At 36.5% G+C, this 27,389-nt stretch overlaps 1 protein-coding gene across 1 annotated transcript; it reads right to left on the bottom strand.

The window, feature by feature from the left end:
- Nucleotides 1-86: 86 nt before the first annotated feature.
- Nucleotides 87-10,253, bottom strand: LOC147391121 (uncharacterized). Its single transcript, XM_086457746.1, has 5 exons — nucleotides 10,144-10,253; nucleotides 5,978-6,059; nucleotides 5,822-5,873; nucleotides 2,458-2,512; nucleotides 87-2,364 (listed from the first exon to the last, which is right to left on the bottom strand). Exons 1-5 carry the CDS (start codon nucleotides 10,154-10,156, stop codon nucleotides 2,186-2,188), a joined length of 381 nt encoding a protein of 126 aa, XP_086313872.1. The 5' UTR covers nucleotides 10,157-10,253; the 3' UTR covers nucleotides 87-2,185.
- Between the last annotated feature and the right edge of the window lie 17,136 nt (nucleotides 10,254-27,389).

Genomic DNA, 27,389 nt, shown 5'->3' with positions numbered 1-27,389 from the left:
CTCTCCCCCATCAAAAGTTAATGCTTATGTAAAGCAACCAATTCAACACCAAGTCTTTTTCAATAATTTTTTTTTTCTACTCTTTTAAAATTGAAATATGAGTTCTATATACATCAAGTATGATGTGCATACCACACAACAAGTTGACCTCTTTTGCTTTCCATTTATATGCTTTAATTTCAACAAAGGCCTATTGGAGGGTTCACATGTACATCAAATCTAAGTTGATGTGCAAGCGATATACCAAAAACCTTTCCCTTTTAATACCTTTTACCAACAGACGCAGTGTAAAGATGTGAATTAATATTCCTAACTTCATAGCGTTTTTCTTTATTTATCCTCTCTTGTTGTAGAAGCCACAACTTCGTTTCCTCCATCAGAGATCAAGTAAGGTCTAACGTCCTAAAGAACCAAATCCCCATTCTCTGCTGCGAGATATCTCTACCATGCCGTTTACGATCTCTGCGATGGCTCACAATCGAGCTTCCTCTTCGCTGAATCTGTGAGCCTGAAACCCGCCTCAACTCGACCGAGGCATCTTCTTTGGTCCGACGAGTTCGACAGTCGCCATGGAGAGAGAGAAAGAGAGAGAGAGAGAGAGAGAGAGAAAGACGAAAACTGCATGTTTTGTAAGAGTTTATTTTTGTGTTCTCAAACGTTGGCTGCCACTGCTTCTCACACGACTCCCTGATCTGAAGATTGATCTTGATATTGGATCCAAAATCGATTAAATATATTTGAAATCAAACCAGATATGATGACAAAATATGAAATCTAATATCAATTTCTGTGAAATTTCTATATTTACTCAGCATTTCTTTCTAAATAACATCTCCAAGACTCAACAATTAAACCATAATCACTTCTATCTCGCACTACTTTTCAACAATTTCCAGCCCGGACAGAGATTCAACACCATTGAAACCCTAATTAGCTTCTGATGAATCCATGAAGGACTGAGTGGTAGAAATTTGGGGGTTTTCTGATGGAGACGAAGTAGTTGCAGAGTACCATCAAGAATTAATTAGGGTTTTTATTCTTCTTCTTCCAACGAGTAAGCTGCAATTTTTATTTTTATTTTTATTAGCCTCTTTCTCGCAAAACCCATAGCCCCTAGATTTCTATCTTTTCCATTTTTCTCGATTATATTGTGATTTGTACCTCGACAAAATGCGATCTAAAACCCTAGATCTGTAAGGGTTGATATTGACGGCAACCCTCAATTCTTGATTTGGAACCCCGACCAAACCACGTGATTTCTCGTGGATTTTTCTCTTCGTTTCCACGGACGGCGCCAATGTGGAGGTCATTTTTGTGATTGACCTCGAGATCTAATTTTTAACAAGATCATTCACCAATAAATCATAGAAATCATGAAAAAATAATGAAAGAGAGAAAGAACACAAAAATGTTTTTTACGTGGACTTGGGAAGTCGTTTCACTATAGATCTCAGATTTACATAGTCTCCTTTCCCCTCTTCATATTTTCCTCCTCCCTTTTTTACAATGGCCTCAAAATCTTTAAATAGAGAAACCCTAATTAGAGTCTTAACTCTAATTAATTACAATTGATCACATTGTCCCTTATCCAAATTAACAATTACATAATAAGGAGAATAATATTTTTAAACTTGAAATCTTCCCTAATAAGATAGAACTCTCTTTAAATGATGCCACGTGTCCACCTCGAGATACACATTGATGGTACGAATGGACGATCCGGATAGGAGATGATTTTATCCTTTCACAAGTTACAAGCCCAACCGAAATTACCTTGGACTGATCTAAAAAATACACACATTTGGATTGGGCCTAATTGATTTTGAACCATACTTCAACACATGATCAATATTTTAAAAAAAATTTACTACAACCCACGTGCATCGAACCACTGGATATTTTTGTCTACAAACAATTTTTATAACCAAATCAATCATACTTGTCTAAGGAAGACTTTTGTATCTAACCACGAACATATTCATAAATTCAGTCTCAAAGTACAATACCACACACATTTACTAAGGGCACAGTATAAGCCCATTGTTGCATCTTCAGCACAAGCATCTTTCCTACCTATTCTTCGACTCTTTGTAGCCCTCTCATTGTTGAAACGCAAATGAAATTCCCCCTCTTTCTCCTTTCATAGATGTAGGAGATTGTTAAAATTAACCTTTTGATTTGACTCTTATTTGAAGAAGATCCTTGAAATATAAAGTAGTATGTTGAGCATGCAGGCTAGCAATCGAGCCACCATTTTCCAAAGATTGATATAGAACTCCAGAATTGGATGAATAAAAGGCTCCAAGAATAGATTGTAAATCCTTAAAAAATACTCTAGGATCATTTGGGGCTTCTGTAGGAACTCTGCATGACACAACACATCAATAATATTTCAACGCGTTTTCAACATGGTGAACTGATCAGTTTTCAAATGATAGCTAGTGGAAGTTTACATACTTTCAGTTGCTCCTGGGAATTCGTCAAATAGAGAAGTAACCAATTTCAACATATTCTGAGATTCTCAATAGGGAGATGCATATCAGAAGAAACTCCGGAAAAAAAAAAAAAAAAAAAGATAATAGTTACAACAATAAAATAAATAAAAACTTATGTTGCCACACCATTTTTTATAGAATCCGACTAGTATAATAAGATCGAAGCCTTCAAAAAAACTATAGTATCTACTTCTAGAAACCAAAAGGGTGACAAATAAAACTTGTCCATGAAATTACAAATGTTAATCATACGGCCAAGAGAGGGAGAGAGACCTTGACAAGGGTAGATAGAAAAGTGTCTTGGCTGACGTGTATAACAATAAATAATGGGTGAATCTTCATTTCCTACGCTGAATAGGACCAAATTCGAAGTTTAGTACAGTATTCATTTTAATTGCCAAAACATGCATTCATCATTTTTTTTACGTACGAACTCATGAGTTCGTCACTTTGAATATCTACAAATTTGTAGATATACCAGTGAATTCATTGATTATAAAAGTGATGAATTCACTCGAAATACATGTTTCGAAAATTAAAATGAACAGTATATTGAAACTAGAATTTGGACATAAGTAATTGGTCATAGGGGTGCAACTTGGTTCAGGTTGGTTCGGTTTCGAGCAAAATTAGAATCGAACCAACCAAGGTCGGTTCCATTATATTGAAATCAGAACCGAACCGAATTAATGTAGAACCAAACTGACCTTCATTCAGTTTGGTTTGGTTCGGTTCCATGGGTTGCTAAAAACATGTCATCAATAATTAAGAAAAAAAAAAGGCATTTTAAAATAAATCTTCTACTGCCATTCTACAGGCATCTTACAATCGATGCAAAAGACGAGAGAGAGAGAGATGAACCGTCGGCTACCGGAGTTGAGGTAGCCCACAGCCACAACCGCAGCCGCACGCCCGTACAGTCGCAAACAATTGCAAGAGAGAGAGAGAGAAAGAGGGAGAGAGGGATGATCACCAACCGTTGGCCACCAAATTTGAGGCTGCAGTCGCAGGCGAGCTGTAGCACACCGCACAGTCACGCACAACTAAGAGAGAGAGAGAGAGAGAGAGAGAGAGAGAGAGAGAGAGAGAGAGAGAGAGAGAGAGAGAGAGAGAGAGAGAGAGGGAGGGAGGACCGCCGAATGCCGACTGTCAGATTTGAGCCCATAGCCGTAGGTTTGGTTGCAAGAGATGAGAGCGACAGTGAGAGTAAAGGGAAAGAACGAGTGACGTTTAGGGTTCTTAAAAAAAATCTTATATGGATTCGATTTTCGGTTTAGTTCGGTTATATATAAAGTCTAAACCGAGAACTAAACTGAATCATCGGTTCTCCATTTTTTCAACTCGAAACCGAACCATTGTCAATTTAAACCGAACCAAACCAATCCAAATCTCACGGTTTGATTTGGTTCTTGGTTTGAACCGAATTAACTTGCACCCCTAATTGATCATTTTTTGGGAAAAATCCCATAAATAATTGGTGTGTAAAAATAAAAAAGTTGAATTGACAATAAAAGTTCTCTAATTTTTGTTTGCGTTTGTTGTATTTGGTACAATGTAGAATCAATATGAACCATACGTATATCTTGTGTTGCACTTGCTTTGAGTCACTATGTGTACAAAGGCTAAATTCATCAGCAAGGTTGTCGAATTTGGATAAATTATTGAAATTTGATGGTCCTTGATGTCCAATATACCCCTTTTTTCATGAAGTGAGTGTTTCACCCCCCATCAATGCACACACCGAGGTGTGTCATAAGCCATGGTACATCATGACAGGCATTCCCCATCCGGGGAGGTGCTCAAGGGATCAAGTAGAGATGAAATCATGATCATGAGAAAGATCATTGCAATCATAGAAAGAAGGAGTGGTACAAGAAAACAATCAAATCGTGATAATTAGAGAAGACTCATAGAAATAGAGACCTAATGGTATTAAGTGTAAAGTGCTTTTGGCTATTCTGCGATTATTCATTTTCTTATCATCTAACTATGACATCGACGGCTCTCATCAATGCCCTAGGTTGGTGGCGGCAAGCCAGCAAAGATTCAAAGCAGATCTATTTGTCCAACGAGCGATTTTGAAGTGTTAATTTATGCTTTACTGATTGACAAGAGTTTCATTGGTTTTTTATTTTATTATTGCAAGTTTTATCCATATTTTTAAAAGTCGAGATCCCATATGGTGTCTCGTTTATATAGATATGAATGGTGTCAATGTGGCATAATTTGATCATTGGGTTGCATGAATGGTTTGATTACGAGCCTAAGGTATTTTAAACACCAACTAAAGCGTGCCATGTAGATACCTAACCTATTTTATAGGAACGGGACACTGTATTGGATCCTAGGCCTCTTTTTAAAGAATTCCCATCCAAAACGGTGTCCCATTCCTATAAGAAAATTAGGTGTATACGTGACATTTTTTTATTTCAAACACATTGGGATGTCGGCTTGGTTAAGGGCCCTAGGTGTTTTAAACACCAACAAATACATGTCATGTAGACACTTTACCTTTATTATAGGAAGGGGACATTGTTATGGATCCAAACTCATTTTTTAAATTTGACTTACTGAGTGGAGTCAAATTAAAAACTGCAGAGTTGATCCGAGGAGTCAACTAAAAATATTAAATTAATAAGGGTAGTTTAGACATACCATTCACATTTTGATAAATATTTGAGATGCCCTTGTGTTTTCAGATTGATGATAAACCTTTTGATCTCAATCGTCACTAAGAGATCCATAGAAAATGACCTTAAATTTGAACTCTATCATAATATCCTTAATTTTTCTTCACAAAATTAGTCATTTTCAACTACTAAAAGTATAATTTTGCACCCTCCTCTTCAACCTAAAGATCTATGTCATACGACCGCATCATATTACCTTAGGAGCAAGAAAAGATTTTTGGATGGTAGACGATGATTTCTTAGTTGACAAATCAAGAGTTCTCCTTTAGAGGTCGAATATGATAGATTATAGACAAAGTTGAATATGTTTGAAAGCTTGAAGATGATGGAATTTTAGGAGAAAAATCAAAGTTTATGTAGTCATGTAGACTTGGTGCATTTTCAAGCTTACTCTGCAATTGGATGAGATGACTTAGTGATTTTTTCAAGTTGACCCAACGAGTTGGCTCCATCAAGTTTTGAAGCCAAGTCATCTAAAAATAAAAATGAATCGATTTGGCCAATTTTTGAGTCTACTGAGCAATTTTTAAATTATGGTTCGATCACTTCTCTAGGGATTAACAAAAATAAAACGAGTTTCAAGAACAACTTGAATGGGATAAGAGAGCAGCTAAGCAAAAGATTTGATGGAATTACCAGTGCCAGTGGTCCGGGTTTGATGGGCGACTCGATTAAGACACAAGCATTCCTACATAGATTAAAAATCAATCATTTAATCTTCTATATAAGTAAATAATAATGGAAGCTGGAACGCTAAATTTAAGGTGGTAATGGAAATAGTTGCGTGTTTACGTAATAATTAGTCTGTCCCCTTTTTTTGAGAGTTGGTAAAAGCTGCAACCTTTGGTGAAAGGGATGGATTTCCCTTTCCACTCTGCATAAGAAAGTAAGAATGGTTGCTTATCCATTTGTTGGAATAATATACAAGTTCATTCAGTAAGGGGAAAAAAAATGTTATAATTACATTAGTTGTTAGAGAATAAGATGCATTGTATTAAAATATATGAGAAATATCATATCAAGTGATAGTGTATCTCATCACAAATGGAAGATTGTATGATGCAATATATTCTAAAATATTTATTGATATTTAAAATATACTAATTAGGATATTCTAGAATATTTATATTAGGTAATTTCCATATATTTTGATTGATGTAATGTTTATAAATATTTTTTTGAGATGTATGTGATATTTATCTAAGAATTATCAATAAAATCAGATTTTTAAATGCACTGAATGAAGATCAAATTACTTTGATACCATATTAGGAAATGGAACTTCATTCTTTTAATGTAGCCGTTCCTTCCTACATGGCACCCAATGCATTACTATTAGACTGGCATTTATCCATGATTTTCAAATTCATCTTAAATAAAGATGACTCCTCCAAGTTATATCTATTAATCTAAAACATTGGCGATGTTCTCCTCTGCCTCTCAATGTTTTGGGATAAATTGGACACTCCTCTCATTTTGGTGAATATTATGTTTTCAAACTTATGATCTTTCCCTTTCAAAAATTAAAAAAAATAAAAAATTTAAATACCCTCATTTTTAATATGCAATCAAAAAATCAAAATCCCCTTATTTATTTATTTGAAAAAACAAACTAGTCATCTTCAAGGTCTTGCTATTCAACCTCTATAGTAAATTAATTTAATTTATTTAATCTCATCTTCAATCCATTGCTTTTAGAGAGATTTACCTGGGAGAGCTATCTATTGCAATTTTATTACAAACTCTCTTATTTTGTCAAGGTTGTTCATGAGCAAACCTTACTTTATGGATTAGGTTAGTATGACTAAAGCAGTAAGATTTTAAATCTTACCAAGGATCATTGAACCCACATGGATTATCAAATTGGAAATCCAACACCACACTCTTCTAGATTTCATGGAAAAACTAAGATCCAAACGAACAAAAATTCAAAAATAAATATTTTTTTAGCTTGATCGAAGGTGTTGAAAATAAATGGCTATCGAACTCCCAAATTTAAAACTAAAATTTAACGGTATAAATTAACTTTTTTTATTTTTTATTTTTATTTCCAAAGTTCTTAGGATTTTGTCCTTTATAACCTTGTGGTGTCAGATCATGTTTTTGGATGCCACAATTTGATTTATTTAGGGTCCACTGAAAGGTATGTTAAGTAGCAAATTAACTCCATCCTATCTTGTTCTTTAGGTTTGAAGGTTAAAGTAGATTAATTTTAAAGTTTGAAAACTAGGAAAAAAGATTTTATTCAACATGATTGATTATGGGAAGAGAAATCCAAGGCTTTTTTTTATATTTAATTTATGGTTAAAGACAATGGTATTCAAGTCATTTTTCTTAGTATATTAGAGAAGGCCGAAGTCAAGGAGCCTTTAGGAGAGTTGGTGAATCTTTGAGATACCCTATGTGTTTAGACTCATGACATCAGTCTTCTCCCATAGACAAATACAAAATGATCTAAATGCCCTTTCCATCAATCAAAATCTGGATGTTCCTCCTCAAAGTCAGTCATCTTCACGCTCTTCAATCTTATCCACGGCTTACTAGTTAATTATATATATATATGGGTGGGGTTCCGTAGACACATAAAAACTACTCATAAAGCTACAACGTTTTTGTTTTATATGGTTATTTTGTGAGGATGATCTCTGTGGTGAGGGGATCATCCTTGCAAAAAATTATTCCATTCCAAAACTGCTAACCCCATCAAAAGTGATTTAAAAAAATTGGATGGTCTAAAATTTTTCAACTTGTAAACATGGGGTTAGAAGTTTCATAATGGGCTGGTTTTTGGCAAAGATGATCTCCTCACATAGAGATCATCCTCACAAAAAATCTGCCCATTCCAAACATTTTTACCCATATAAGACAAAACACTTTGTAGCTTTATGAGTAGCTTTATGTGTATATGGATCCTAATCCTATATATATATATATGGGTCACGTTCAATGGCAAACTTTTTAGCAAAACATTTTTCAAAAACATGAGTTAGAAGTTTTGGAATGGACTGATTTTTGGTGAGGATGATCTCTACGGTGAGGAGATCATCATCACCAAAAATCAGCCCATTCCAAAACTTCTAACCCCATCAAAAACAGTTTACAAAAAAATGGACGGTCCATGATTTTTCAACTTATAAACATGGGTTAGAAGTTTTGGAATGGGCTGAGTTTTTGGTGAGGATGATCTCCTCACCGTAGAAATCATCCTCACCAAAAATCTGCCCATTCCAAAACTTCTAACTCATGTTTTGAAAAATGTTTTGCCAAAAAGTTTGCCATTGAACGCTACCCCATATATATATATATATATATTAAAATGCCATCAGTCTTCTCTCATAGACTAATACAAAATGGTCTAATTGCAATTTTTTTTTTTAATTTCCTTTATAGGAGCCAAATGCCTGTATTTTCCATCTCAAAACCAGTCATCTTCAAGCTCTTGATGGGGTGTACTCATGAGGATGTAGAATACAAATTTTTAGGAACTCCTTAAAAAAATTAATAAGACATTTTTTTTTCTCTATTAATCAACACATTTTAAATTCGATAGTTCACTCATAGTTCATCTTTAAAACCTTTGACCAATTAGAAGAGGACTTATTTTTTAAAACAAAATATTTTTAAACCTAATCTAAATATTTCCTATGAATCTGCACAAAGTGAAATAAAAAGGGGTAAATCCGACGTCAATGTCCATCGGATTTAACTCTTTTTTTTATGTAGTGTTTAAAAGAGTCTCATCGAATTTACGTCTCTTTTTCTTTTTTTTTTCACAGAGTGCATTTGTTAGAAACCCATAACAAAACAATGGGTGAATTACCAAAAATTTACAATGAAATCATTTATTTACCAGAACATTCCTCATTCCAAAACTATTCAGAAAACCAGTAAAAAGCATTTGTGACACCTAAGTTGGTTTCTCAAATAGTTAAAAGGTTATTAGTAAATATTAATTTCGTAAAATATCAATTTTGTTACTATTTTTAAAAGTTATCACTACCACACAACAATTAAAAAAAGAAAAAAGATTTATTAAACATTTTGGAATGTGTTAGAGATCTCCCATCCATGAGATAATTGACTTCTCTCTAAGATAATTATATTAGGGTTTCTTCAAGAACAAAATTTTCCCCCTAAATGCTAAACTTGTTATCAACCTTTACGAAGAGCACTTTTTGAACTTAATACTTCTATGGACCCGTTTTTGGTCGATGAATATACAAACATATTAATAACTTGATTGGTAAGTTGTAGAAATTAGTATGATTGATTTTAGGGTGATTTCTTTACCCATCTGCTCCCTCATTTTTTATACTTAAATCTAAAACCACAGTTTTTAAAACGTGAACGTCCAAACAGGTTGAGTAAACTTGAAAGCTGAAAGGTCTATCAGGGCAAGTTAAATAAAAATGTTATAAATTTTTTATCTTATAAGAGTTAACAGTTTCTAAATTTCTATTTTTTATTTTTTATTTTTTTACTTTATTTTATTATTATTTTTTTTTTTTTGTGTGTTGAAGATGATCGTTATGATGAGAAGATCATCCTCACAAAAAAATAAGTCCATTCTAAAACTATTTACCCTAAGAAAAATGGTTACAAATTAACGTTTCACCTTTCTTCAACTAATAAATTAGGATTAAAAATTTCATAAAGGACTGATTTTTTGTGAGCATGCTTTTTTTACCACAGAAATCATCATCACAGAACATCATTCCATTCCGAAAATTTAGCTAATTTAAAACAAAACACTTTATGTAGGAATTGACAAATAAAACTGAATAACTTGGCAGAATTTCTGACCCGACTAAATGTATTTCAAGCTGCCTTGACCAAATTTATGAGTTGACTCGGTAAATTGGTCCCACAAATTTTTTTGAATTATCATAAAAATGTTTTCTTTTTCATAATAAATAACAGAATTTAATGAGAAGAAAAGAAGAAGTGATGGGACGTACCTAAGCTCCACATTATGAAACTGAGAATTCATCTCCTTCACACACTCTGTGGATGATGAACCTCACATTCTTCCCCATGCATTTTATCAGTTGTTCAAAGAAATTCAGAACTTCCTACAGTAGCTCATGATGTTCATTTACGTACCCATCAGATTATTGTAAATATATGACTAGGGATTAATCAAGTCAACTTGTTTGATTTTTAAAACTACGATTGACCAATTTTCCATCAAAATCACAGATTCAGCTAGTTTCTTAAAACACTGGATATGGGATTAAAGATCAAACCTTTTTCCCTCAAATGGTTTAAGAAGAAAAGAGTAATCTTCAAATAAACAGTCATTAGAGATGAAATCATCAAGTTCCTTCAACCTCTTTTCGTTGATGCAATCATACAACTTCACAATTGTTTCTGACAGCGAAAGTGGATCATTTGAAGCTCACCACTATTGTTTGATGACATGATCGACCATTTCCTATTGAAGACTACTGGTTTGTGTACCACCTTCCTCTTTGAACGGAACACCTCGATACATCGCTCTTGTTTTACTTGGCTCAGGCCAAACACATCAAGTTGGAGGTGAATGAGCCGAGGATGGGCAGTGAAAACTATTGTGGGGACGAAGGCGAGGTCGCTGGACCGGGCATTGGAGATGAATTGAAGCCATGATTGGTAATTAACAGAGACAAGATGGTCATGTATACATAGCAGCCAAAGCTTAGAATGAAAGAATAAAGCAAAGGATAAAGGCAAAGGTTTGGTTGCCTTCCACAAGAAACTAAGGAATCCAAGAGAGTTTTATTCAGGATGTTTTGCCCAAAATGGGTATCAACTTTGTAAAATATGGATTTGGTTGTTGAACAAAATGATAATAAAAAAATGTGGATATTACTTGTTTTAGCAAATAATTAACTTATATATATATATAAACCACTGAAACAAATATCCCAAAAAAACCCCAAAAACATGTCAAAGTTGAATTAATTAAAAGCAACAGTTCAACGAGGAAAGTTACTCACATAGAGACTTTCACTCTTTTCTGATCTAATATGGACAAATACATTTTGGCTTTGTGTCCTGTTTCATTAGACGTCTACACAGAACTCCTCCCTGGTATACTACAAGGGAATGATAATTCTCAAATATTATCTCCATTTTTTATTTTATTTTTATATTGTTTTGTGTGTGTGTGTGTGTGTTAATATGAGATACCCCTGCATTTTTAAAACTGGTGACATATCCCTTGAACTGGGTCTTTTCTTATTGACAAGTGAAAATTGACCTAAATGCCCTCATCTTCATCTCACCAAAAACACTTATATTTTCTTAGACAGATATCTTTACAATTATTTTAATTTGTTCAATCTAAATCTTCAATTCATCAATTTCAACCTTGCCTCAACCCCTTAATAAACTCCATCACCTTCAATTTCCCCAAAAGTCTTATATTGTCCTTGAGATTTGAGGGCTGAAGTAGACAGAATCTCAAGGTCAAAAACGAGGGTATGCTGGAGGTTGAATAGGATCGGTTTTGGGAATAAAATTGAAAGGACTTTTGGCTACAGGTTGAAGAAGTGACACAACAGAAATCCACTTGTTAGTAGTGGATCTGATAATAATTATAAAAAACATACATAGGATCTTGTGATGCATACCTATAAAAATTAGTAACCAGTTTAAATAGGAAGACATCCATCAAGGAACTTCGTGCAAGATTAGTAAAATCAGAAACTGGCACGTTGGGGGAGATTAAAAAACAAGTTCTAGATGACTTAAATTTCCTTCTAATAAGTAACTAAAAATCGCTACTCTTGTAAAATAGCAAATCTCCCATTAAGAAAATCAAGGACTTTTCGCTACAAGTTGAAGATCAGGGCATTCAAGTCATTTACCATTAATCTATAAGGAAGACCAAGGTCAAGAGGGCATGTCATCAGTTATGTTATTTATAGTTTATGCTTACATTTAGAAATGGCACCATTTGGAAGTATGAGGGTAACATAAAACCCAATAATGTCTATGAACACAAAACATGTGTTGATGCCCAGTTTTTATTATGTATACAGAGGATAAGGTCTTTGCACACATCACGTGTCAAGTGGTACATAGGGTAGTCACACTACCGCTTAAACCTTGCTTCATGACTATAGACACCCCAATTTGAACGGACCCTCATTCGAAAGGGCGCAAAAATAGTAATTTTCCAATGAACTTGGCCAACGGACTTCGAAGGCCCGAAACATTAAAATCTGGCATTTTAATAAAATTGAAGCCCCTAAAACCTACCAACGGGTTAGTGGACTCACCAAAAGGACTCGGCATGCTCCCATCTACCCCGCTCCACTCAAAATATCGATTTTTCGCCAAAATTGACCAACGGGCTTCAAAAGCCCAAATCACTAAAAAGTGACGTTTTGATCGAACCGAGGCCCCTAAGACCTCCCAATGGTCTAAGGGACCCACCAAAAGAGTTTGACCTATCCTACACTTGTCCAATCTTCACTGCTCCGCCTTTATATCCAACAATACCCGAATGCTCGATACAAATTTTCAAACGGGCTTTAAAAGCCCGATTTGCCAACAAGTGGCATTTTTGATCAAATCAATGATTGTAAAAATCTCAAAAAATTAAAAAAATGTGAGACCTGGGATGCCTACCCCTCCTCTATTTCCACCGCTCCGCCTCCGAACCCGCAACACCCTAAGCCTATTCAAAGCCCAAAAGCCCTCAACTTTTGCCTAAATTAATTTCTCACTTACCACCCCTAACCTAAAATCTATCCCATATCACCTAAACCCTAAAATGAACCTACCCTCAAAATTCTAACCCAAAACAAACCCCATCAAAGCCAAAATAATCTACAACCCTCCTAAAACCCAAGCCCAATACACTAAAAGCCCACAAACCATTATCAATATCCAATCCACCTATAATCCACAACCCATAACCCATCAACCACTAACCCACAGCAACCAATCACCTTCTTAATATCAAAAGATGACACATGGCATCAGCCTCTCCCACCTCCCTCAGCTAATCACCTACTCCCATCACTTTTCTCTCACAATAGATCTAACTTATCACTTCTCTCCAATCACAACCAAACCCTACCCTACCCTAACCAAAATCACAACTCCCACCAGCCACACCCTATCGCACCACTAACCTACACCATCAACCCATAACACCTATATCCTACACACCATAACCTATCACATTCTCTAACACCGTCAATCACCCACATCACAACCCATATCCTCTTACACCAACCACCATCATTTTTCCTTAAAACACTCCAACAAAATCACCTCAACCCATACCTCCCACACATCATCATCAAATTAACCCATCTCTTCTTCTAATCAACAACTACCATCACCAATCAACACACCCATCACCTCACTCTCTCATCATATTTGTTCACATTCTTCATCCCCTTAACCCGCCCAAAAATCAATCTACCAACCTCTTACATAACCCATTCTCCTAAATCTAAAACACCTCACATCTTCAACACCTATCACTCATTCTACAAATAACTCCTTTACACTCCCATATCCCTCATCACCATCACTCATCTCACCACCAAACACTCTACCCAAAGAGATTGGGTAAGATCCAAATCATTTGGGTCAAAATACAACCCATTTCCAGTCATACACAATTACCCTCCCTTTAACTCAAAATTTCATATCCTCCACCTCTCTAAAAACCATGCCATTATCCCCCTATCAACTTTTCACCCCATTATACCCCTAAAATACCCTCCAAACATCTATAAAATACCCCTTCCTCCCTTTTCAAAAGGGTTACCAATTCTCTCTTATAAAAATTCTCACAAAGTCTTACCAATTATCTTCCCCAAGTCTCACAAAAAATCATTACACTTCCCTCAACTCTCTCATCATCTCTTTTCTACTCCTTAAATCATACAAAATGTGACATTTCCATAAATTAACAAGGACTCAAGAAGAATTTAAGAAGAAGAAGAAGAAGAAGAGGAAAAGAAGATTGAAGCTTCAGGTGGGTTCAACAAACAACCCCCCCCCGCCTTCTCTCTGTCTACTCTTTCCACTTCCCCCTTTTCTTATCCCCTCCTCTCTTTTATTTTTATTTTAGCATGCCTCTAAGATGTGATGCCACCCTCCCTTATCTCCGGTAGATTGGATTTCGGTCCGATTGAAAGTATAAGGGTTGTACCCCTTTTTTTTAAAAAAAAAAAATTGATTTTAATCCTTAAATCGTTTTAAGGCAATCGGAAGTCGGATCCTTCTCTATCCATGAGAATGGACCCCTATCCCTTAGCCAACACTTTTCGAAAGTATGTCATGTGAAGGCTAAATTTCTATGTGGGTCACCTCCTTTGATGAGGTGTTCCCTATAATTTAAGCCAACATTAAATCCCTACTTAGGGTACAAGTCACCAACACGTGACATTTTATTTCTTTTGCAACTTTATTCAAAAATGACCGAGTTCTTTGAAGTTACCGCCACTTGGCGGGGAGAAAAGGGTGCCTAACACCTTCCCTTTTCTCCAATTGAACCACTTACCCCGAATCTCAAGGTTTGATTAGTTCATAATCCATCGTGAGTCACTAAAATGCCAAAATGTCACTTTTTTCGAAAAATGTACATCGGGTGACCATTCACACCCACTTACAATATGAATGGTGGTGACTCCAAACCTTAGTAGATGTAGCCATCGTAATCGCGAAACCACGTATTTGTTTGTTGTTTGTTTCTTATTTTCTATTTTCACATGTCCAAATTGTAATATTAATTTACTTTTGTTGCCTTCATTACATGTTTATAAGGGGGTCGATGAAAAAAAAAAGAAAAAAAAATGAAAAATCTTGTTGCACATGCACTTGCAAGCATAGCCCTCTTCACAAACCACCCCACCATCAATATATTTAGCCCCAATGCTTAGTAGTTCTACAGCTTGAGATCGTTATTTCAAGTGTTGGGGATGAACACATCAAATCCGATAACCAACCAACGACGTGTGTACTTCGGTATGCATTAAGATTTGAAGATCGGGTAGCCGTGAAACCACCTATTAAACTCATGCATGTGCCCGATTAGATGAGCTAGGACACGTGTTATCAAGTTCACATCGACCCCCGGACAAAAGTTGTATTTGTTTAGATGTTGTTGAAAGCGCCCTCGATCTGCAGGGTGTGCGGATCCGCTTTTGACCCTTGAGGTTTGGGAGTCGCCACCTAGTTATTACGGTCTAGGAACCAAATTGACCCTACAATGGATAAAAAAGAACTAATCTACTATAGAAATCTGAATCCGGGGATCATGTTACGGGGTTGGAAGGTGTTAGGCACCAACCCCGCCCGGCCAATGCCGGTCTCTACTTATCCCAAATAGATCTACATTGCTAATGATAAACCTAGATTAAAAAAAATAAAAATAAAAAAATTTACCTTTGATCTGCAAAAGTGTTATTCCCTCAGATCTGGTTAGAATGGCTCCTTGTACCGTATTCCTTACTTCGTTCTATCTCCGGATCTGATTCTTAATCTCCGAGGTAAGGTATCTCCTTCTTGGATCTGAGTGCTTCAAATTTGTTGTGGATTCTTTCTGGGATGTTTTTGAGAGGTTTTTGGGTATTTTTTAGGCTAAAATCGGAGTAGGGGTGTTAGGGAAGGAGTTGGGACTCCAAAATTAGGGTTTTGGGGAGGCTATGAAGGCTTCTTTACCTACTTTTCCTAGGGTTTTTTCTTTGATACCAAAATAGGGTGTGGAGGCTCCTATTTATAAAGTTTTTAGAAGCATTTAGGGTTTGATTAGGGTTTCTTTTAGGGTTTCAATTAGGGTTTTGTCTTAGTCTTTAGGGTTTTAGGGTTTTGACTTTAGTCTTATGAGATTGACTTGATTAGTTTAGATTAGGGTTTTGATTAGGGTTTTGACCTTAGTCTTATGAGATTGACTTGATTAGTTTAGATTAGGGTTTTGATTTAGGGTTTTGACCTTAGTCTTATGAGATTGACTCGATTCTACCTTGACTTCAGTCTTGCTTGATTGACTTTAATTTTGACTTCAGTTTCACTTGATTGACTTTAATACCTTGACTTCAGTCTTGCTTGATTTACTTTTAATTTTTGGAGACCCCCTTCTATTATATCTTTAATTCTTTGGACCCCCAAATGGAGGGGTCCTTAAAGAAATATCCCACGAACCCTCAACAATTACCCGAAAGTCCGATTGATCAATTTTTTAGGTTCAAAATTTTAATTAATTTCATTAATGTTTTACTTTAATTATTTAATGTTTTATTTATTAATTTCGAAATTTTTAATTATAAAATTGTGAAATTACCATTTTGCCCTCGGAGAGGATTTTTTACGTTTTAAGTCGTTTTTCAATGTTTCAGGATGTTTTGGAATCAGTTTTTCGTAAGGAATTTAATGGGAATGTTGGTTTTTGTCATTTATGAAGTTTTTTGTATGAAATGATTGTGAACTTTATGATGGGTATTTTCGTAATTTTGTCAAATTTTGTGAAAATTGGCGAAGTGATTTACTTGGTTTCGATTTGTTGTTTAATGTGTTTGAGTGGGTTTTCCTAAGCATAATGCAGGCTCTAGGGTTGTTTTGATGTTAGGAGTAATTTGGTAATTTTAGTGATTTTTATCGTGAAGCTTCTTTTTGGTTTGCAAGATGATGATTTCTATGTTTCTGGGGTCGTATTTTCCTAGCGTAGCGTGTTTTCTCTAAGTTTTGTCAGTTCGAGATACCTCATCCGGATTTCTGAAACATATCTGGTAACAAAATAAAGCATTGGAATAGACATCCATCATTGGGAACCTTTGCGATCGGGTCAACGAGTTGATTAATCAGGCGAATGCAAAAATAGGGTGTCTACAGATGCCCCTCTTTGGCAGAGGGTTGAAGCAACTAGATAGCAAATCTATTTTGGTAGATAGTGCGATATCTGAATGCCAAAGCTAGTGACAGTTCATTTTGCAGCCTGATTTAGCAATTCGTCGGGGTGTTCGGATCCTTGAGGGTAAACTCTCCCCGAACTAAAAGAAAATGTCAGGTCCTTGAGCGCGAGCTCTCACTGGCAGTGTCAAATCCTTGAATTTAAAAAATTCTTATTGACTGATATAACAACTGTGCAAGTGTGTGATTTAAAATCTGAGATAAATTTGAGTAAAATATGAGTATAATTTGAGCATAATCTGAGCATAAACTGAGCATAATTCGAGAAAACTTTCGACGAAAACTGAGCAAAATCCAAGATAACCCTTGGCGGCATCTGAGCAAAATCCAAGATACCCTTGGCAGAAACTGAGCAAAATCCAAGATAACCCTTGGCGGCAACTGAGCAAAATCCAAGATAACCCTTGGCAGAAACTGAGTAAAATCCAAGATAACCCTTGGCGGCAACTGAGCAAAATCCAAGATAACCCTTGGCGGAAACTGAGCAAAATCCAAGGTAACCCTTGGCGGCAACTGAGCAAAATCCAAGATAACTCTTGGCGGTAACTGAGCAAAATCCAAGATAACCCTTGGCGGAAACTGAGCAAAATCCAAGTTAACCCTTGGCGGCAACTGGCGGAGCATAATCCGAGCAAACCCTCGGTGGCATCTCTGGCTGAGCAAAATCCGAGATAACCCTCGGCGGCAACTGGCTGAGCATAATCCGAGCAAACCCTCGGTGGCATCTGGCTGAGCATAATCCGAGCAAACCCTCGGCGGCAACTGGCTGAGCAAAATCCAAGATAACCCTTGGCGGCAACTGAGCAAAATCCGAGATAACCCTCGGCGGCAACTGGCTGAGCATAATCCGAGCAAACCCTCGGCGGCAACTGGGTGAGCAAAATCCAAGATAACCCTTGGCGGTAACTGGCTGAGCATAATCAGAGCAAACCCTCGGCGGCAACTGACTGAGAAAAATCCAAGATAACCCTTGGCGGTAACTGAGCAAAATCCGAGATAACCCTCGGAGGCAACTGGCTGAGCATAATCCGAGCAAATCCTCGGCGGCAACTGGCTGAGCATAATCCGAGCAAACCCTCGGTGACAACTGGCTGAGCAAAATCCAAGATAACCCTTGGCGGCAACTGAGCAAAATCCGAGATAACCCTCGGCGACAACTGGCGGAGCACAATCCGAGCAAACCCTCGGTGGCATCTGGCTGAGCAAAATCCGAGCAAACCCTCGGCGGCAACTGGCTGAGCAAAATCCAAGATAACCCTTGGCAGCAACTGAGCAAAATCCGAGATAACCATCGGCGGCAACTGGCTGAGCATAATCCGAGCAAACCCTCGGCGGCAACTGGTTGAGCAAAATCCAAGATAACCCTTGGCGGTAACTGGCTGACCATAATCCGAGCAAACCCTCGACGGCAACTGGCTGAGCAAAATCCAAGATAACCCTTGGCGGCAACTGAGCAAAATCCAAGATAACCCTTGGCGGCATCTGAGCAAAATCCAAGATAACCCTTGGCGGCAACTGAGCAAAATCCAAGATAACCCTTGGCGGCAACTGAGCAAAATCCAAGATAACCCTTGGCGGAAACTGACTGAGTAAAACTGAGAACAAAGAAATAAATCTGGGAGAGAAACGATTGAAAATGAGTCTGGAGAAGAGTGGTTGAATCTGGGAATGAATAAATTTGGGACATAATGGATGTCCTATCTCCTATGTGAGATTCAGAATGCATTTGTTTGAACCTCAAGGTTTTAAAAAAGTTTTGTAAATTTAAAATCTGAGTTTGAACCTCAAGAGTTTTTTGAAAAACTGCTATCAAGAGGGTAACCTTAAGTTTGGAATTCTCATTTTAGGATTAACATTGCTCAAAATAAAATGTCCTTAGTTTGACAACAAACATGGCATTGAAAATAATTGAACACATCATAAAGAAGATGCCCCTGGTATAAGGAGGAAATTACATATCTAGATGAAAAAGAAAAATGCCCCTGGTATGAAGATTTGAAATATTTGATTACCACAAGCACAATAAAGATTCAACTTTTAATTTTGATTAATTTTATTAAAGATTTTGAGTCAGGCTCAAGAGAACAAAATATTTCCTTTTGAGACTCATCATAGAATTCCACCATTCTCTCCATTGGTTTACTTGGGGAAGTAAGAATTTTCAGATCGATCGTAGACAAGATACTTGTGGCTTCTGAATCTATGCCTGGTTTAAGCTGAGTATTGAACTTGATTATTCGGATTTCTGACGTTTCGGCTCGAACTGCTCTCAGCTTGGGATTTTCTTCTGTTTTTTTTATTACTCTAATTTTTGCTTAGATCGCCTTTCCAGGTTTTCAATCTATCGAGCTTGCTCTAACTTTTACCTAGATCGCCTTTTCAGGTTTTCAATCTAGCGAGCTTTTTCTTTTTTTTCTTGGCTCTGATTGTTGCCAAAGTTGTCCTTTCAGATTTTCAACTTTGCGAGCTTGCCTTAATTTTTGTCTAAGTCGCCCTTTTCGGGTTTTCAACTTAGTAGGCTTCATCATTTTTTTTTATCTTTTTTTCTTTTCCTCTGACCTTCTAGAATCACTGTCTGATCATGTTCTACTACCCTCCTTAACTTTTTCACACGGTACTTAGGAGGACTTTTATAGGTAGGCTTGGGACTAGGCATAAAATGAAAGGGATTTTGAGGCTCAAAAACCCAAATGCCCCTTGTGTGGCATTTCATTTAAACTTTTTCTTGAATTTTCTTCCCCATTTTGGATGATATTTTTTTGCATTTTTTTTTTATAAATTTTTTTTCTTCATCAGGGAATCTATTTTTTATTTTGATGTGGTCGGGCTTGAAGTAACTTCTCAGGTTGCCTACGTACCCCACAAAATTTTTGGGATCAGACCAAAACGTAGTTCAGATTTTTCCCTCCCCTAGGTTAGGTGAACGGGCTGAGAAAGAAAAAGGCATAATTTTTTTTTTGTTGAAAATACTGCAAAAGGGTTGAGAAAGGATATATTGAACTAGGTAATAGGAGAATTGATTCGGCCAAAGATGGCCTCCTTAAATATAGTACCGCTTGATCTGGTCAAGGTTGGTTGGTTCTGGTAGTTTACTTCCATCATGATCTTGAAGTCTGACGACTTTTCCAGACAATATTTTCTTAATGAATGAATTTCTCCAATTGGGTTCAGACTTTCTCTTATAGTCGAGGAGGAGTGTTCAATTTTCTTTGAAGTCTGATAGTTAAATCCTTGACTTGTAAATGATGAGCTTTGACCTTTTTGTCAAATGCACGGGTGACTCTTCTTAGATAAGCTTGCATATGGTACAGGGCTTTAACTCGTTTTCTTCGATCAAGTTTAATTCTTCATGCTGCTGACGAACCCAATCTGTTTCTAACAAATGATTTTCCAACAAGACCCTGAGAGACGAAATTTCCATTTCAACTGGCAAGACTGCTTCCATGCCATACACTAAAGAGTAGGGAGTAGCTCCAGTAGAGGATCGAATTGAAGCTCGATATGTCCATAGCGTGAATGATAATTTTTCTGACCAATCTCGATGTGATTGACACAATTTTCCTGATGATAGTCTTGAGACTCTTACTAACTGCTTCAATCGTTCCATTGATCTGAGGACGGTAGGGGGATGATTTGTGCTTCCGGATCTTCAACTTTAAACATAGAGTAATGATTTATGCTTTGAAGTACGACCCATTATCAGAGATCAGTTCAAAAGGTACCCCCATATCGACTGATAATATGTGATTTGAAACTCAAGATGTAGTAAGGATAGTGTTGATACATTTTATAACATCTTCTTTAATTCCATCGATATAGACGAGTATCTATTTCGTGTTGAACAACACCCAAGCTTGTACCTAGCATACCCTCATATGATCACACGAACAAGTCTTTTGAAATTTCTGAGTAAATTCATTATCCCCTCGTGTTCCTTTAGGGATAAGATGGTTTCTATTTGAATCTCTTTAGGAATTATTTTTTGTTTCGAGGTCAAAGACCTTTCCTTTCTCGATTAAAGGTTGAGCCCGACTTTTATCTTCTTGTTCAGAAACGAAATCTATCAAATTATTAGTTAATTCGTTAATGCGCTCGAGGTATTCAAAAATTCCTTTATCCGATCAATTTCAGATGAGACAACAGACACCTCTATAGACTCAATGAACTAACTTGACTCAATAGGAAAGAGTAGACTCAATCTAAGGAAGACATGACCTTGCTGGAAAAAGGGACTCGAGCTAACCCAAATGACTCTTGAAAACTCAAGATAAGTACTCATACGAGTTTGATTAGGACTGAGGACTGAGATATTGCTTATAACCGGTAGGATTGAAGCACTATGATCTTTAAAGAACAACTGGACGATGTTGATAAATTTTGAGGTCATTTCTGACTGTTTGACTTGATATTGACGTTTACTCTAACTGACCGGATTTACAGCCCTAGCTAGACGATAGACGATTGAGCTTAGATACAATGATAACCCTTAAACCTCTTTGAAGGTGAATTTAACCAATTTCAGTGTCACCCCCTTGATAACATTTTAAATGAACCCTGAGATTTTATTGAATTTTGTGCACCAATCCATTAAAAAATTCATCCATTCAATGATTATTCAGAAGAAAAATAATTATGTTGCACTCTTGAAAAATATTGGAAAAAATGTTTTTATTTCACAAATCTGATTATTTTTTTGCAACATTTTTTGGTAGTTTTCCAAGGTCCATAAAAACTTTTCATGCAAAAATAGATCTTTTGCAAATTATTTTTCCTTCTTTTTCTTTTCTTTTGGAAAACATTTTCTTCTGAAAAATATTTTTTCTCTGGAAAATAGTTTTTAATTTGGAAAGTATCTTCTCTTGGAAAATATTTTTTGGAAAACGTTTTTTCTTAGAAAACATTTTTTTTTTGAGAATAATACTTTTTTTGGAAAACACTTCTTTTGGAAAATATTTTTTCTGGAAAATACTTTCCCTTGTAAACTATTTTTCTTCTTTGAAAATTTGATTTCTATTTCGATTTAAATGGCCCGGTCCATCAGGATTGTTGGATCGAGTTGGGCTGGGTCATTTGCAAGAGATGGATTTTTTATTGGGTCGGTGCACCCCATTTGATTTTCAAAAATAACATTTTTTATCCTTAAGGACAATCATACACTCTGATCTCATCATTCACATACATCCATCTCATCATTCACATGCATTCTGATCTCATCATTCACATACATTCATATCAATCACAAAGTCTCATAAAATTCCATTCAATGAACAACCCGGGAACATCCAAGATAAGTTTGAGTCGTGACCTACTGGGAAGGTTTCTAGACTCTAAGCTTACTACGTGCAATGCATTTTTATCTAGCCACCCTTGTCCAAGCACACCTATATACCTTTCGATACGTGGTGACTTGGTTTGATATACCGTGTAGGTGATAATCTAAAACCTCAATTCACTTCTCTGAAGTCAAAAACAGCCAGTTTGATCTCCAATTGAGAGGTGGCGCACAATGCTGAGCAAGGGCCCACTTAAATACCTCTCTTCTAGAATAGACGTAGTCTATCCCCCTCGTACAGTAGGGTACAGTGGGGCAAGATCTTGCTTAGGCACCGGTTTTGACCAAGAAGTGCAATTGATATACTTAGACTATCTTTTATACCTACGGGTACGAGTCAAGAGTTGTAGCTTTCATAAATGGTTTGGCATCCCACGAGGGGACCGACCACGTACTAGTACTACGTTGGCAATCGGGACATGTGACTGTGTGGCTTACAATAGGTCAAAGGCTCAGGTCGCTCCAGCCTGGGTGCATCAACATACTTCTCAGAATCACCTGATCAGATGGTATTGATGCCCCCAGTTTGATATACCCTAAGGTACATGACTGGAGTTGTGGGTTTCATGAATGACGTCGCATCTCCGAAGAGACCGGGCCACGCACTAGTGCCACGTTGGCTAAATGGGACGTGTAAGTGAGTAAAACAGAAACGTGCATGTGGTGTGCGCAAAACAGGGTGGGGTGTGCCCGAGACCTTTTTCAAACAAATGGGCCCATGGATCCAATCAAACCAATCATATATTTAATCAAAACCAAAATCATTCAAATCATATGAATATTCAATTAAGATCACATTATTCCCAGCACATAAGCACATTAACATTACGATCAACATCAATCATGTATTTCAAGCAAGATCATGGTAAATTAATCAATAAATATGGCATATGATAATGATCAAACAAACATTGCAATAAGCATAATTTTTATAATTTTTAAGGTCCAATCAATGATCACTTTTGGGTGATCCAAAATAAATCGAGATTCCAATAGGTGTTACATTGATGATAGAATGACAATGGTTGAGATGAGCTCACTCTCAAGAACATTAATTGTGCCAACATTAGATAAATTCAGATTTTCTGTGAATTAGGAAAATACAATCTGAACTTGCATCGATGATATCTAAGGCTCCCGATAACGAAATCGAGTGAACTCAAGTTCTAAATTAATCTACTCGATGAGATCTACATTTTATTAATAGGTGTCCAGACTTAGTTCTCACCAGAATGTTCTGTAAAAACGTTTTAACGTTGCTGTCCCAACTTTCATTCAGAAATAATTCCAGATTTACAGATTGAATTTGCATCGATGATATCTAAGGCTTCCGATAATGAAATTGAGTGAACTCAAGTTCTAAATTAATCTACTCGATAAGATCTACGTTTTATTAAGAGGTTCCCAGACTTAATTCTCACTAGAATATTCTGTAAAAAAGTTTTAACGTTGCTATCCCAACTTTCATTCAGAAATAATTCCAGATTTACAGATTGAACTTGCATCGATGATATCTAAGGCTTCCGATAACGAAATTGAGTGAACTCAAATTCTAAATTAATCTACTCGACGAGATCTATGTTTTATTAAGAGGTTTCCAGACTTAATTCTCACTAAAATGTTCTGTTAAAAAGTTTTAACGTTACTGTCCCAACTTTCATTCAGAAATAATTCCAGATTTACAGATTGAACTTGCATCGATGATATCTAAGGCTTCCGATAACAAAATTGAGTGAACTCAGATTCTAAGTTAATCTACTCGACGAGATCTATGTTTTATTAAGAGGCTCCCAGACTTAATTCTCACTAGAATATTCTCTAAAAGTGTTTTACTATTTCTGTCCAACCTTCATCATTCCATCATTTTCATAGGTCAATTTGAATATTTCATTATTTAGGGGTCATCAAAAAGTGATCCTTAATTGGAGAAAAAAAAATGCAATACCCAAAATCATCTACAATCAAGATAAAAAATAAATAAATAGAAAAAATAAATAAAATAAATCCAACTAAATAATCAAAAAAACTAGGTCATCTTGGCAATGCTCCCATACTTGGGGTTTTTCAAGTTTGATCCTCAATAGTCCTCAGTGGAGTCGCCACTGAAAGCGCCCTCGATCTGCGGGGTGTGCGGATCCGCTTTTGACCCTTGAGGTTTGGGAGTGGCCACCTAGTTATTACGGTCTAGGAACCAAATTGACCCTACAATGGATAAAAAAGAACTAATCTACTATAGAAATCTGAATCCGGGGATCATGTTACGGGGTTGGAAGGTGTTAGGCACCAACCCCGCCCGGCCAATGCCGGTTTCTACTTATCCCAAATAGATCTACATTGCTAATGATAAACCTAGATTAAAAAAAATAAAAATAAAAGATTTACCTTTGATCTGCAAAAGTGTTATTCCCTCAGATCTGGTTAGAATGGCTCCTTGTACCGTATTCCTTACTTCGTTCTATCTCCGGATCTGATTCCTAATCTCTGAGGTAAGGTATCTTCTTCTTGGATCTGAGTGCTTCAAATTTGTTGTGGATTTCTAGGATATTTTTGAGAGGTTTTTAGGTGTTTTTTAGGCTAAAATCGGAGTAGGGGGTGTTAGGGAAGGAGTTGGGACTCCAAAATTAGGGTTTTGGGGAGGCTATGAAGGCTTCTTTACCTACTTTTCCTAGGGTTTTTTCTTTGATACCAAAATAGGGTGTGGAGGCTCCTATTTATAAAGTTTTTAGAAGCATTTAGGGTTTGATTAGGGTTTCTTTTAGGGTTTCAATTAGGGTTTTGACTTAGTCTTTAGGGTTTTAGGGTTTTGACTTTAGTCTTATGAGATTGACTTGATTAGTTTTAGATTAGGGTTTGGATTTAGGGTTTTGACCTTAGTCTTATGAGATTGACTTGATTAGTTTAGATTAGGGTTTTGATTTAGGGTTTTGACCTTAGTCTTATGAGATTGACTCGATTCTACCTTGACTTCAGTCTTGCTTGATTGACTTTAATTTTGACTTCAGTTTCACTTGATTGACTTTAATACCTTGACTTCAGTCTTGCTTGATTTACTTTTAATTTTTGGAGAACCCCCTTCTATTATATCTTTAATTCTTTGGACCCCCAAATGGAGGGGTCCTTAAAGAAATATCCCACGAACCCTCAACAATTTTACCCGAAAGTCCGATTGATCAATTTTTTAGGTTCAAAATTTTAAATTAATTTCATTAATGTTTTACTTTAATTATTTAATGTTTTACTTTAATTATTTAATTTTTTATTTATTAATTTCGAAATTTTTAATTATGAAAATTGTGAAATTACCATTTTGCCCTCGGAGAGGATTTTTTACGTTTTAAGTCGTTTTTCAATGTTTCAGGATGTTTTGGAATCAGTTTTTCATAAGGAATTTAATGGGAATGTTGGTTTTTGTCATTTATGAAGTTTTTTGTATGAAATGATTGTGAACTTTATGAGGGGTATTTTCGTAATTTTATCAAATTTTGTGAAAATTGGCGAAGTGGTTTACTTGGTTTCGATTTGTTGTTTAATGTGTTTGAGTGGGTTTTCCTAAGCATAATGCAGGCTCTAGGGTTGTTTTGATGTTAGGGGTAATTTGGTAATTTTAGTGATTTTTATCGTGAAGCTTCTTTTTGGTTTGCAAGATGATGATTTCTATGTTTCTGGGGTCGTATTTTCCTAGCGTAGCGTGGTTTCTAAGTTTTGTCAGTTCGAGATACCTCATCCGGATTTCTGAAACATATCTGGTAACAAAATAAAGCATTGGAATAGACATCCATCATTGGGAACCTTTGCGATCGGGTCGACGAGTTGATTAATCAGGCGAATGCAAAAATGGGGTGTCTACAGACGGGCCTCGAAGCCCACATTGTAAGCCCAAGAAGGCATGTTTGTATAGATCATAGGGTGTTTTTATTTTTTTCTTATTTTCCCTCCCTTAGGTAAGAGAAGGGAAATATGTTGCATCACATATGAAAAAAAAAATAGTGAGTAAGGGGCTAAAAATAGTAAGGGACATTCAATGCAGTGGCCAAGAGACTAGTTTCTTTGATTTACAGAAACTGGATTTCTTTCTGGTCCGTATTCATAACACGGTTGAAACAGCAAATGCTTCATCCGTGTTGGGAGCACGGTTGAAACAGAATGTACCTCATCCGTGTTGGGAGCACGGTTGAAGCAGAATGTACCTCATCCGTGTTGAGAGCACGGTTGAAACAGAGAATGTCTCATCCATGCCTAAAACACGGATAACACAAATAATAGTTTCATCCGTGTCCTGAACACGGACCAGTATCAATTTTAACAACATACCAAATCCCACTTGCTGTTTACACATCAATGCCACATGTCAAAAAAATAAAAATAAAAAATAAAAAATAAAAACAAAAATGAGTGTCCCCAACTTTAGGAAAATTGGATAAAATGGGTTTCTAAATAAAGATCTCTTAAAAAAAATGTGTGCGAAATTTCTCGAAATCAAACTAGCCTTGTAGCCCCATACATCTCTGTTTCGATCCGGGTCCCTAACCTGCACCATTCAACTGGATCCACGACCCAGATCCATTTTCAACCGGGTCCATGACCCAGATCCACTACAATTGGGTCCATGACCCAGATCCATTTTCAATTGGGTTTACGACCCAGATCCACTACAATTGGGTCCATGACCCAGATCCATTTTCAATTGGGTTTACGACCCAGATCCAGTTCAACTGGGTTCACGACCCATATCCAAATCCATTTCAACTGTGTTTACGACCCAGATCCAGTTCAATTGGGTTAACAACCCAAATCCATATCCATATCAACCGGGTCCACGACCCAGATCCACTACAACTGGATTTACGACTCAGATCCATCTCAACTGGGTCCACGACCCAGATCCATCTCAACTAGGTACCCGACCCAGATCCACTACAACTGGGCCCACGACCAAGATCCATCTCAACTGGGTCC

The sequence above is a fragment of the Akebia trifoliata genome, chromosome 11, assembly GCF_017979445.1.
Source record: "Akebia trifoliata isolate Shusen 1 chromosome 11, ASM1797944v1, whole genome shotgun sequence".
Classification (NCBI taxonomy): domain Eukaryota; kingdom Viridiplantae; phylum Streptophyta; class Magnoliopsida; order Ranunculales; family Lardizabalaceae; genus Akebia; species Akebia trifoliata.
Note: the sequence above shows the minus strand (reverse complement) of the source record. Positions and strands in the feature narration are given on the sequence as shown.